Source organism: Hordeum vulgare, chromosome 2H (assembly GCF_904849725.1).
Source record: "Hordeum vulgare subsp. vulgare chromosome 2H, MorexV3_pseudomolecules_assembly, whole genome shotgun sequence".
Classification (NCBI taxonomy): Eukaryota; Viridiplantae; Streptophyta; class Magnoliopsida; order Poales; family Poaceae; genus Hordeum; species Hordeum vulgare.
The window spans coordinates 133,598,235-133,611,155 of record NC_058519.1 but is presented as its reverse complement, the minus strand read 5'-3'; the positions used below and the strand labels follow the sequence as shown (position 1 = coordinate 133,611,155).

Genomic DNA, 12,921 nt, shown 5'->3' with positions numbered 1-12,921 from the left:
ATGTAGACCCTACGGGTTCGGGAGACAGGCAGACATGATCGAGACACCTCTCCGGGCAATAACCATCAGCGGGGTCTGGATACCCATGGTGGCTCCCACTTGCGCCACGATGATCTCATCGGATGAACCACGATGTCAAGGATTCAATCAATCCCGTATACAATTCCCTTTGTCTGTCGGTATAGAACTTGCCCGAGATTCGATCGTCGGTATACCTATACCTTGTTCAATCTCGTTACCGGTAAGTCTCTTTACTTGTTCCATAGCACGTCATCGTGTGACTAACTCCTTAGTCACATTGAGCTCATGATGACGTTCTATCGAGTGGGCCCAGAGATACCTCTCCTTCACACGGAGTGACAAATCCCGATCTCGATTTGTACCAACCCAACAGACACTTTCGGAGGTACCCGTAATGCACCTTTATAGTCACCCAGTTACGTTGTGACGTTTGATACACCCAAAGCACTCCTACGGTATCCGGGAGTTGCACAATCTCACGGTCGAAGGAAAAGACACTTCACATTAGAAAAGCTTTAGCATACAAACAATACGATCTAGTGCTATGCTTAGGATTGGGTCTTGTCCATCACATCATTCTCCCGATGATGTGATCCCGTTATCAATGCCATCTAATGCCCATGACCAGGAAACCATGATCATCTATTGATTAACGAGCTAGCCAACTAGAGGCTTGCTATGGACACGTTGTGATCTATTTATTCACACATGTATTACTGTTTCCTGTTAATACAATTATAGCATGAACAATACACGATTATCATGAACAAGGAAATATGATAATAACCATTTTATTGTTGCCTCTAGGGCATATTTCCAACAGTCTCCGCCTCCTCGATCCAGTGAGCGAGGGCGGAGCAGTAGATGAGTTCTCTCGCAACATGACAGCATGGTGGCGGTTGTGGTGGTGCTATCTTGGCAGGGCTATGCATAGCGCTACCGAAACCGCAAACGGAGGAGAAAACGATCTAGGGAGAGAGAGGGGCGCCAAGGGCTTCGTGTGTCCTCTTGGGGCGGCCCCTCCCCTCTCTATATATAGGTGGAGGGTCATGAAGAACATCCCTTCAAGCCCTAGGGCTCAACCAAGGGGGGAGGAGGTGCAATCCTAGTCCCCCTCTATAAGTGCATCTAGAGCCCTGCTTGGTGCACCGGGACGCTGATCGGCTGGCGAGGCTGGCGGGAATACGCCCGCGGGTTGAGCGCACGGGGATGGACGGCGGGGGACTTATCCTTGTTTTGGGCGGTGAAGCTTGCCATGGGTGTTGGCTAGGGTTTGGTCCCCGACGAGGGAGCAGAAAGGTGGCGAGATGGGGACACGTGTATGGAAGCAGATGAGGCCGAACCCCACCGCACGCTCGGATTAAAAAAGGCCGACTGCGGTCGCTGACGCATGGGCCCGTGAAGGACGGCCTTCATTAATTAAGTTGACCGCGGGTAGTTGGACGATCGACGAGTGTGAACTGGCGGACACCGAGAGGGCGCGCGCGTCTGCTTCGCGTCCGGGCCGACGTATTTAAATCCCAAATTTGAGCCGGAAATGGATCGGCACGGATGCGTTTTGGTAGTGATTCCGTGTGTTGGACAATCACTTCTGTTCACGCGAACTCAAACGGACAGCTCAGGTGCGAATTTAGGGGGGCGAGCCCCCCCCCCCTAACAAATTGAGTCTTCTAATATGATTGTGATTGTTGTAAGCAAAAAAATTCATTTCATATGAACTTTGCCCCCTTCATGAACAAACTTGCCTCCTCTATGCATGAATGTTGGCTCCGTCCCTGGGACAGCTACAAACGAAATGGGTTGTCGAGTTGAAGTTGTTCTTAGGGCATGAGCACTAGGGGCGGCGGTAGGTGCCACCCCCGATGCATCCAGCTAGACACGGGAAAATAACTTTTTCAGTCCCATCGTGAAAAGTTTATCTCTTCTATATTATGGGTCCCAATGTCATAATCTTTTGCTCTCATATTTTTTCATCTTTTTTACTTTTTCTGTTCAAGAGGCTACCTCCTGCAGAACATCCCGTGACATATTTGAAACACCACCCGAACCTGTGGGGCAGCACTCCTCGGCCTACCCGGTATACATCTATACTACTATTAAACAAGCAAACAAGAACTTTCTTAAGTGCACCCAATAAATTGACCCACAACCAACCAGCACCACAGGATTAGTCCGATAAATCGAAATCTAACCGTTATCATTAATCTAATCACAGTCTGGTGTACGTTTAGCAATTTATCTTGGCTGACCGTACTCCACCAAGAGGAAAATCACGCATCCGCAGCCCCTCCCATTGCGCGATAGTTGCAGGAAAAAAGGCGTCCGCAAAGACCAACGCGTCCGTTTCCACAAAAAAGTAATCACCGTAAAAAAAACGTGCCAAGAGGGGGAGGAGGAGTACCTTGAACGGGGATCTACGCGGCGGACCTCGCCGGCGCCGTCCTTAGGGAGGAGCGCGGAGATGGGCCGGTCGAGTGCGGCGGCAGGGCGCGCGAGCGCGTCGGGCAAGGAGTAGAGGAGGCAGAGGACGTCGGCGAGGCCGGCACGTCCCATGATGGCGCCGCGCGCCGGGCCGACGGCGGCGGCGGCGCAGGGCCCTGTGCGGACCGTGGCAGCGAGGTCGCCGGCGGCCGCGGAGAGCGGGAGGGACCTCATGGCCGGCTTGCCGATGAAGAGGTCCGACACGTCATTGGCCAGGAGGCTCACTGCCATGCACTCGCGGGCGGGCCCTGTGCCTGTTTCGACGACGAAACCCTCACGCGGCGTGGAAGGGGAAATTTTCAGGTTCACAAATGTTTCCTTTCTCTACACAATTACGAATCTTGTGTGTATCATCCTTTGGGTTTGTGTGGCTGCGGATAGGATTCAGAGTAAAATATAAAAGATGATAGAATCATATCACCCTGTGGGTTTGGGTTCGTGCTGATAGGTACCATCAAAAGATTGCATTACTGCTGCTACCCTTCGAATTGTGTCATCATTCCTTCATAATTGTAATTTTTAATCCTTTGGGAATTTAGAATGCATGGGATGGTATTTCATCAAATATGATTTTTGGCTTGAACGCAGAGGTATGATTTGTAGGCTGGAAGAAACTTCACCCATATGTGACGGCCCACGAATAATTTATCGTATTTGTACAATGATTTGGATATACTGCAGATGTTTACTTGAACAAGTATGTTATCTGCCTTTATTATCCACATAGTGGTTCTAACAATACTCATGAGACAAATTTTCTGGAACATGTCCTAACAATATCTTCAGGTAGAAACTCTGTTGCAGCGAATGTTATCATTTCCTACACAAAGACAGATCGTTGGCTGCCATGAACTATTTCGGCTGGATGCGCAGTAGCCAACGCACACATGAAATACTTTGAGGTACATGCATATCTATATTGCAACAACTTATGACCTAATGAAAGTGGGATGGACATGAAAACATGTATTTTTTAATTCCAAGAGGCGATGGTGTGCTAGACGATGGAGATAATTTTTTGTTCACTGTTCATCACATCTTTCAAACTTCCAACTGCTTATTCAGGTGAAGCACTCCTTCTACATTTCTTCTCTTTTTAGCTAAGCCATCAAGATAGTTTGCAATTCAATGTTGTGATGACATTTTGATACTATTCTTTCCAATATGAAAGTCTGCAATATATACCTTGCCTTTGGTAGGACTGGTGGCGAGGGTTGTGATTTTGATGGTTGTTGTCAACGTTGAGCACTATATTATTCATGTGTTCAGTTATGACATACTAGCTTGTGTAATCAATCATTTCTAAGCCAATTTTAGTATAAATTACAACACAAAAATGATGCTTGTAATTATGTTATTTGTTATTTCTCAAATCAGCTGACAATTTTTTTTTCATATTCATCAAACTCGATATCTAACAGTCATTTACATTGCCCCGTATTTATTTTGCATTGAGATTAATCGGCACATGTTTCAGTCACTCGGTGTCACCCGCTTTCTTACAATTGTTGATGTGAATTTGAATCTTATGCTTTTTTATGTTCCTCTTTCCTTCATTATGTTTTCATATGTTGTAATAACATGTAATTTTTGGTTTGTGAAGTATCAACGTAGGTATGGCATCAGCGCCCCCTCCTACCCACAAACCCTTTGTCGCTAGGATCACATTCCAGCAACAGCAATGTCACATGTGATGGCCTCACGGAGCCACGCCGGTGGTGGAGGCCTCTTGTCTCTTCGGCCGCTAAAGATGTGCATGAACAATAACCCTACGAGCAGTATGTGTGTACATCATCAAGCTCCTAATTTCCCATGATCCAGTTGTTGTAGTCATCCTTCTGATGAGTTGTGTTAAAGCAGAATAGTAGGTTTTAGTTTATAATCATTAATGTAAACCTCATATCTGGACAAATATACCTTGAACATGCTTAAAGTATATGGTCAAACTTTGTATGAATGTCGCACATCATGCGTTTTGTAAAAAAAATATACAATTCTTTGTACTGTTTTGAATAATGATTTTCTAAACAATCTCTAGAAAGCTAGCTTGAATGATCATGTGTAATTAAATCCATATATTATTTTGAAGTACCTGAATCCATATATATTATTCATTATTTCTATCCAATGTTTCAGTTCTCAGCTACTTGGAAGTAATTTTACTATTCAATTATCTTGGGTGAGGTTACCAATGGAGCACCAGCGATAGCCATTGTGGAGTTGGAGAAATATTTTGGGTTGGTTTGTAGAGAAGGTAATTTATCATGTTTGTTCATAAGTATCTCTACTGAAATTGCCATCTCAGAGAATACCATGTGATGCTCATACCAAGTCATGACTAGATTTGAAATTCTGAAGAATCCCATAGATAATTTTAGAGATGGCATCAACTTGAAGTGAAGATGATATGTTTTGGTCATAACATTAAAACAGGACCAGGATACGCACATGAGACCTCACCCAAACTAAAGGTGGTAGCATTGCGCCATAGCTCTTCTGAGCTAAGGAGCACTTTGGTCAGGAGATTTGGGGAAGCGAAATGGATGAAGCTTGCGGGCAAGCCATGGCGGTGGCCATCTCGGGAATGCTATAGTTTAGTTACCGGAAGTGTTCACTCATCCCCAGTTTTATTATATATAAGTTTTGAGAAAACAAGAGGTAGACCTACTGGTTACAACTAATCTTTGTAGCATCATTTCAATCGATACACAAGTGGAAAAGTTAAATAATTAATTGTGATATCTTTTTCAGTACATGATTTATTTCATAATGCGTATTTACTACTGAATATTCAGTGGAGCCACACAACACAACACACACACATATAACAAAAAGACTTCTTGTTTCTAAACTGAACTACCAATCTTTTTTCCTTTAGTAAACAATTTCATAAAAATACTTCCTTTAAGACATAGTACAAAAATACTTGTTTTTGTGATGTTATGTGGATATACTTGATATTTGTGTGTTTGCATACTTAAGGATTTCGTGAATTGAATATTGTACTTTTTTGATAGTTAATGAAACATTGTACTTATGTAATCAACTTGCTTCACATGAATATACTTTTATATAATGTTTAGATGATTACAACTCATTTTGACTATTAATTTTTGGATGATCAAGCATCTATTACAATGATCAGATGTTTCTGTCTGCAATTTGCAACCTTAGAGGTTCATAAATCTTACTTAAAACAACCATTCGGTTAAATCTTGCATCTGCAAATTTATATATGATGTTTTTTGTTGGTTCATAAGTTTATATAAATGAATGTGATTTTCTTTTTCTATTATCCTATCGTGTGTTGTACGTACAAGCTTACTAGTGCGCTTAAGGCCCCAAATTTTAGTTCGCCCAAATCTTAGAACCGGCCTTGCCCATGCGTTTCAGAAAAAGCATCATGTCGTGTGGTTAACAAAAGAACCGCCGATAATAAAAATGAAAACAGCCAGCGCCGGTCACGCTAGGGTTGCCACGGCGCCACACATCGTGGCCGCCCCAGCTCCTGCCGTAACTTTTTCCTGGTGACACTTTCGGCTTTCACAGATCTCTCCTCACAACCACAACACGCGCACCTGAGCGCCCCCGCGATGATCCCTTTTGACCCCGGAGCGGTTATTATCATTACAGTAGCACGAGGCGTGCAAAGCGTCCACCTCGCGTCCAGCTGCGCACCGCTGTCTGTCCTCTCCTGCGCGCGCTGCTCGACTGACCGACTGCTCCCCCGGGAAAAAGCAACACCACGGCGCAGATTTCGGGCATGTTTGGTTGGAGACTAATTTTATCAAATCAAAGTGTGGCAAATTATTAAAGTGTGGCTGAAAAAACGAACGCCAAACATTAGCAAAAGTTGGCAAAAAAAATGATTCTATGACAAATGGGTCATAGCAACAATAAAATATGGCAAGTTAAAGTATGACAAAAACAAACATATGCCAACTAAACTGTTGCTGTCAAATTTTGGTTTGGGAAAATATGGCCGGAAACCAGGCCCTTCACGCCCACCACGCGGAGCGGAGCTCGGAACCGGCCGTCCGTGTCACACGAACGAGTAGGACGATGCCGTCGCGCCCAACGCGGCACGGGCGGGAAGGGAACAAACAAAACAAACGGAAAAAAAGCAGCAGCGATTCCTTGCTTCCACAGCCACCAAAAGTGTAAACCGGCGGTGGCCCCTGCCGCTGGCGGTTTCCTCCCCGACTGTCGCACAGTCCCACCACTCACAGCCGCGCCCGGCCCCGCACGTCATCGACCAGCGGCGCCACGCGAGAAGCGCGGGGCTGGGATGGGGTTTTCACTTTTCAGCGGAGCGTAGACACCTGGCCGCCCGTCGTCAACCCGGAGGCGGGGGCTACAAAGATCCACGGCGCACTACCGCCTCATTCCGTTCCCGGTGCGCGCGCGCGTAGTGGGTGAACTGTGTCTGCGCACGGGCGTCGTATACGTCTGTCTCTCCGTGACAGTGTGTGTACACATTTCAGTAGTAGGACATCGGCCAGCCCAACCACCAGCACACCACCCTCCCTCCATCATCATTCCGCCCGCCGACGCCAGCCAGCCATGGTCTCGCTCGCCGGCTCCCAGATCCTCTCGCCCAAGCAGAGGCCGTGCGCGCCGCGCCGCCCGGGCCGCTCCATGCGCACCATCCGCTCCGCGCTGCTGCACCCGGACTCCCCCCCGGGGCCCAGCTCCCGCCTGCGCGCCGCGGCCGACGACGGCGACTCGGACATCGACAACCTCACCGACTCCGTCATCGACTTCCGCCTCAGCGAGCTGGCGGCCACCGCGGGGCCCGCGCACCCGGCGGCCGTCGCCAAGTCCTCCTCCGCCAACGCCGCGGCCACGGAGATGCTCGACCTGTCCCGGGACTTCTCCGACTACTCCAGCTTCAACTCCGACATCTCCGGGGAGCTCGAACGCCTGGCCGCCGCCGCCGCCACGCCCAGATCCGACGCGCCGGACCTCGCCGCCGTGGATCTGAACGACCTCGAGTCCATGGATCTGTCGGCGGACGCGGCGCCGCTCGAGCGCGTGGAGCCGTTCGTGCTGGCGTGCGTGCAGGCGCTGGGGGCCGACGCCGCGCCCGACGCGCGGCGCGCGGCGGCGGCCAGGATAAGGCTGCTGGCCAAGCACCGCTCGGACATCCGCGAGCTTGTCGGCGTGTCCGGCGCGATCCCCGCGCTGGTGCCGCTGCTGCGGAGTACCGACCCGGTGGCGCAGGAGAACGCGGTGACGGCGCTGCTCAACCTCTCGCTGGAGGAGCGCAACCGTTCGGCCATCACGGCGGCGGGCGCCATCAAGCCGCTCGTCTACGCGCTGCGGACCGGGACGGCCTCCGCCAAGCAGAATGCCGCCTGCGCGCTGCTCAGCTTGTCGGGCATCGAGGAGAACCGCGCCACCATCGGCGCGTGTGGCGCCATCGCGCCGCTCGTCGCGCTGCTCTCCGCGGGCTCCACTCGGGGAAAGAAGGACGCGCTCACCACGCTCTACCGTCTCTGCTCGGCGCGCCGGAACAAAGAGCGTGCTGTCAGCGCGGGAGCCGTCGTGCCGCTCGTGCACCTCATCGGCGAGCGCGGCACTGGGACATCGGAGAAGGCAATGGTGGTTCTTGCCAGCCTTGCGAGCATAGCCGAGGGCCGCGATGCTGTGGTGGAAGCCGGTGGGATACCCGCACTGGTTGAGACCATCGAGGACGGTCCGGCGAGGGAGAAGGAGTTCGCCGTGGTCGCTCTGCTGCAGCTGTGCTCCGAGTGCTCCAGCAACCGTGCGCTTCTCGTTCGAGAAGGGGCCATCCCACCCCTTGTTGCGCTCTCACAGTCCGGCTCTGCTCGTGCCAAGCACAAGGTATACGTTCTAACCCCCCTTGCAAATGTTATGCTTAAATTCGATGTGATTTCCTGAACTCTATTGCAGTGACAACAATTGGCGATTGGTACGAGTACTCATTGATATATCAATGTTTAACTGTCAGTCTAAGGTTTGAGCTTTTGATGCGACTGTCATTGTACTGAACGTCAGTTAGAGCTCGATTGAAGTCCAGTACTGAAAAGTATATTAACTCTGGATTGGTAGAATGACAACGTGCAAGTACTTGAGTTTGAGGGGGTAGATTTCTTCTACCCGCTGTTCAAAAATACCCAAATCAACGCGTATTTCGTCATGCTAGTACTGATCAAGAAGATGTTGACTTGTACTGTTGTACATTCAGTTCACATGGTCGAGATGTGCACTTGTTTAATTTCATATTTCTGAAGTACAGGAGGATGAGTGCTCTCTCTCCTACAGGTCAAAACTACAGCTCTTTTGCTCGTAAACAATGCTTGGTGTCACTAGAAAACGAGGAAACTTAAAATTCCGTGAGAAACCATGTGCTTGAGATTTCCCACTGAAATACTCCGTAGTCCGTACATTCTTTATAAACTTTGCCTCTAGAGACTCTAAACGATCTTATGTTTCTTTACAGAGGGAGTATTTAATTTAGCTCAAGCTGAGAATGTTTCCTGAATTCCAAGCCAAACCATGTCTTATATGTTCAGTTGTGTGATTTGCAGGCCGAGACTTTGCTAGGTTACTTGCGCGAGCAGCGGCAAGGGGGCGGCTGCCGAGCCGGACCAGGCGGCGCAGCTACGAGCATGGCCCGGTGATGCGCTGGTCATGCGACGAAGTCATGAGCTTGGCTAGGTAAATGCAGCACTGATATGGTGAAATGCAGAAAGTAATGCTTGGTTGATCTTTCACCTCGTCGGCCCTGTTCTTGGTTCGAGCATTGAAAACAGGGCAGCCCTATACGGATGGGACGCGATGATCATGTGTAAATAACGGCCGGCTTTTGGCTTGGTTATGTGAATACATATGTGCGAGTGATGGACGGTTAGATGGCGGTTCACTAACATCAGTTGAGAGGAGCGAGCATCCAGGTTCTCTTAGGAGAGGGCCTGGATTGCTGCTCAGTTATATGTGTGGTGTCGAGTTGTAGCTGTGTACAGGAGGTATGTTAGGGCGGTAATATGGTAATGCCGGCTTGGCTTTGCAAGGTTATAGGGGAATGCTGGATACCCAAACCATGTCTTTTTTACTTGGTGTTTGGAGTCGTCATAACCCTGTTCCGTTTTATGATCTAGCGCGACTTGTTTCGCAAACTGTTTGTTTCCTGATTTCTTCTGTGCTCCATTTGGTATGTTTATACTCCCTCCGTTTCTAAATATAAGACCTTTTAGAGATTTCAATATAGACTACTCCCTCCGTTCCTAAATATAAATCTTTCTAGAGATTTTAATAGAAGACTATATACGGAGCAAAATGGATGGATCTATATTCTAAAGTATGTCTGTATACATCCATATGTAGTCTTTTAGTGAAACTTCTAAAAAGACTTATATTTAGTTAAGTACATACGGAGTGAATGTATACTTTAAAATACGTCTATATATATCTGTATGTAATCCATATTGAAATCTTTAAAAGGTCTTAGGAACGGAGGTAGTACTATTTTGTTGTAGCTCGGGCAAACATTTGACGATTATTTACTTGATGTACTGCTCCATATAGAAGCCGCTGCTCCCAGTGACTTGGTCACCGCGACAGCTGCGGTGTGGTCATGATCGCTAACACAGGTATGGTGATGCCAGTGTGGTATGCCATGGTTGCATTGCACTCAAGAATTCACTCAAGATTAAGCTTGATGGCTGTCATAACTAGTGGCCCCCCTTTGTGGCCGATCCGATCGACATGGGCTGTCTCGACTACTGGTTGCTGATGCAACACATGAACCAAAGATCAGGAATACCAGCCGAATCATCACAACAAGTGTTCGTGCAATGCTGGAGATAGCTTTCAGCTCTGAGGACAAGCTCCAGACCAGCGGTACATCGCACAGCTCTCATTATCTCAAGTCGTTGTCTTGGCTAGCTGTCCGAGCGACCCGTGTCTGAGTTGTTGCCTGTTCCTCGAAATATGATTGGTGCTGTTTTTTTTTTTAGAGAAGTTTGATCCCGTGAGCACGGGTGTTACATTGATTTAGCGTCGGAGTACGATCCAACGGATTGGGATGGCGAAGTTCCGTGGACGTAGCACAGTTGGACGCTGTTTGGGCTGCGTCCTATGGTCTCCGGAGCTGACTCGCTCCTGACGTTCCTGTTGTTTATAGCTATTGCTTACCAGGACGTGACAGTGACGCCGATTCTATCTGCTTGATCGCTCGCTTTTGCTGTGGAAATGTGTGTTCATATTTACCAACCCAGCGGCGATGGGAAGAGGGCATACATAGCAGGCCATGTTTGACCCTGGTTTGGTGGGTCTTTTATCTCTGTTTCTTTTAGCCGGAACCGCTTGCAGTTGCAGATGAGTTTTCCTTTTTTTTTTATGTGCTTGCAGACGAGTTTTGAGAGGTACAACTACCGCTCGTGGTTTTGTGCCGGAGTCAGAAACAGCGTGAGCAAGCCCTCTCCTAAACCAGCAACCCCACCCCCAAACTTATCTAATACTACTAATAAAAAATCAAACGAAAACTTTTCTAAGTACACACAACTATTACCTTCAAAAACAAACACCAATCACCACCACACAATTAGACAACAAATTATAATCTAACGGCCTTCCATCATCCATGCACCACCATCGTATGCATTTACCAAATTAACTAAGGCTGACCGTGCTCCACCTCCTCCTACAGCAAAAAATTGTTGCACCTTAAAAAAAAAAAGGAGCCAATCAAGTACAGAAATTTAGGAAGAATTAACGGGCCAGACGCCCTGGCCTCCAACAAGAGAGGCCAAACCAGACCACACCACGCCATGGTTTACGGCGGAGAGGAGGCGCTGATGCGGCAGTACTCCATTGGCGACGAGATCGGGCGCAGCCGCTTCGGGACGGTCCGCCGCTGCCACTCCAACGCCACGGGGGAGGCGCTGGCCCTGAAGACCACGCGTCGTCGACCTCTGCGCCGGCGGGGACCTCCTCTCGCTCGTCTCCGCCCGCGGCGGCCGCCTCCCCGAGCGCGAGGCCGTCGGGCTGGCCGCGCAGCTCGCGTCCGCGCTCGCCGCCTGCCACCGCCGCGGGGTCGCGCACCGCGACGTCAAGCCCGACAACCTCCTCTTCGACGCCGCCACGAGCGTGCTCAAGCTCGCCGACTTTGGCTCCGCGGAGTGGTTCGGGGACGGGCGGCCCATGTCGGGCCTCGTCGGCACGCCATACTACGTGGCGCCCGAGGTGGTCGCCTGGAGGGAGTACGGGGAGAAGGTGGACGTGTGGAGCGCCGGGGTGGTGCTTTACATGATGCTCTCGGGGGCCGTGCCCTTCTACGGCGCCACCGCGCCCGAGATCTTCGAGGCCGTGCTCCGCGGCAACCTGCGCTTCCCGCCGCGCGCCTTCGCCGGCGTCTCGCCCGAGGCCAAGGACCTGATGCGCCGCATGCTCTGCAAGGACGTCTCCCGCAGGTTCTCCACCGAACAAGTCCTAAGTAAGCAGCGATCGCCCGACAGATCCCCTGAATCGAAGACCGCTCGCCGTCGCCTCTGGAGTTCCTCGCTGACGTTTGTGGATCGGCTGGTGTTTTCCGCAGGGCATCCGTGGATCGCGAGCTGTGGCGGGGATGCGGTCGCGGGCTGAAGAGATCGATGGACCAACATAATCTCCACGCGCTCCATCCTCCTGTAGATAGAAGATCTTCTCCGCAGACGACGACGGCTCGGTCTCTGCGGCTCTGCTCTGTTTCTCCGGCAAATCGGCGATGGGCCGAAGCAGCGGTGGTGCCGGAGTTGAGTTCAGTAAGTAGATCCTTTACTCTAGGTCTAGAGGTCTGTGGTGAAGCTGGGATTGCAGAAGCTTTCACCCGAGTTAGCCTGAATGTGTGTTTGTTCGTTGTGTTTGTTATGTGAATCTCTGTACATGCAGTTTTGTTCAGTCGTAGTTGAAGAAGAGAGAGGGTTAGTAGTACCTCGTGGAACTTGGTAGGCAAGCTTTGTTAAAGAAGAATGAAAATGGAGCAAAAAATATGTGCATGTTCTTGTACAAATGGAGCAAAAAAATTCTGCTTTATTTAATTCCAGCAACTATTCCCTATAGCAAAAATGTGTAACATGGTCCAACACATATCTTACAGTATTTTGAATGACCACAAAAATAATTGGGACAATTGGATTATGTTTGGATTTTTCCATGGAAATTAAGAGCACTTTTAAATGCAAAAATGACTCTGTTTTGATGGTGGGGTCCACACCAACATCGAGGGTGATGTTGTTTTCATTAATAATAATTGTTTTGGATTATTCCACAATTGTGTATCATTTTTTCGATGCTGTTTGAGGAATTATTTTATTTTCATATAATTCAAGTGGCTTTTTACGTGGAATTTGAAAAGAGATATGAAATTCAACTTGATGATATCCAATTCAGCAAAATGATTTGTTGCTGATCATG

General features: G+C 49.1%; 2 protein-coding genes and 1 pseudogene across 2 annotated transcripts; 2 read left to right on the top strand and 1 right to left on the bottom strand.

The window, feature by feature from the left end:
* Positions 1–2,021: 2,021 nt before the first annotated feature.
* LOC123425873 lies at positions 2,022–2,733 on the bottom strand. Its single transcript, XM_045109621.1, has 2 exons — positions 2,423–2,733; positions 2,022–2,028 (listed from the first exon to the last, which is right to left on the bottom strand). Exons 1-2 carry the CDS (start codon positions 2,731–2,733, stop codon positions 2,022–2,024), a joined length of 318 nt encoding a protein of 105 aa, XP_044965556.1.
* A 4,098-nt stretch (positions 2,734–6,831) lies between these two features.
* LOC123425531 (U-box domain-containing protein 4-like) lies at positions 6,832–9,659 on the top strand. The gene is made up of 2 exons (XM_045109220.1): positions 6,832–8,349; positions 9,057–9,659. Exons 1-2 carry the CDS (start codon positions 7,066–7,068, stop codon positions 9,147–9,149), a joined length of 1,377 nt encoding a protein of 458 aa, XP_044965155.1. The 5' UTR covers positions 6,832–7,065; the 3' UTR covers positions 9,150–9,659.
* Positions 9,660–10,650: 991 nt separating this feature from the next.
* On the top strand, positions 10,651–12,513 carry LOC123425530 (annotated as a pseudogene).
* The last annotated feature ends 408 nt before the right edge of the window (positions 12,514–12,921 follow it).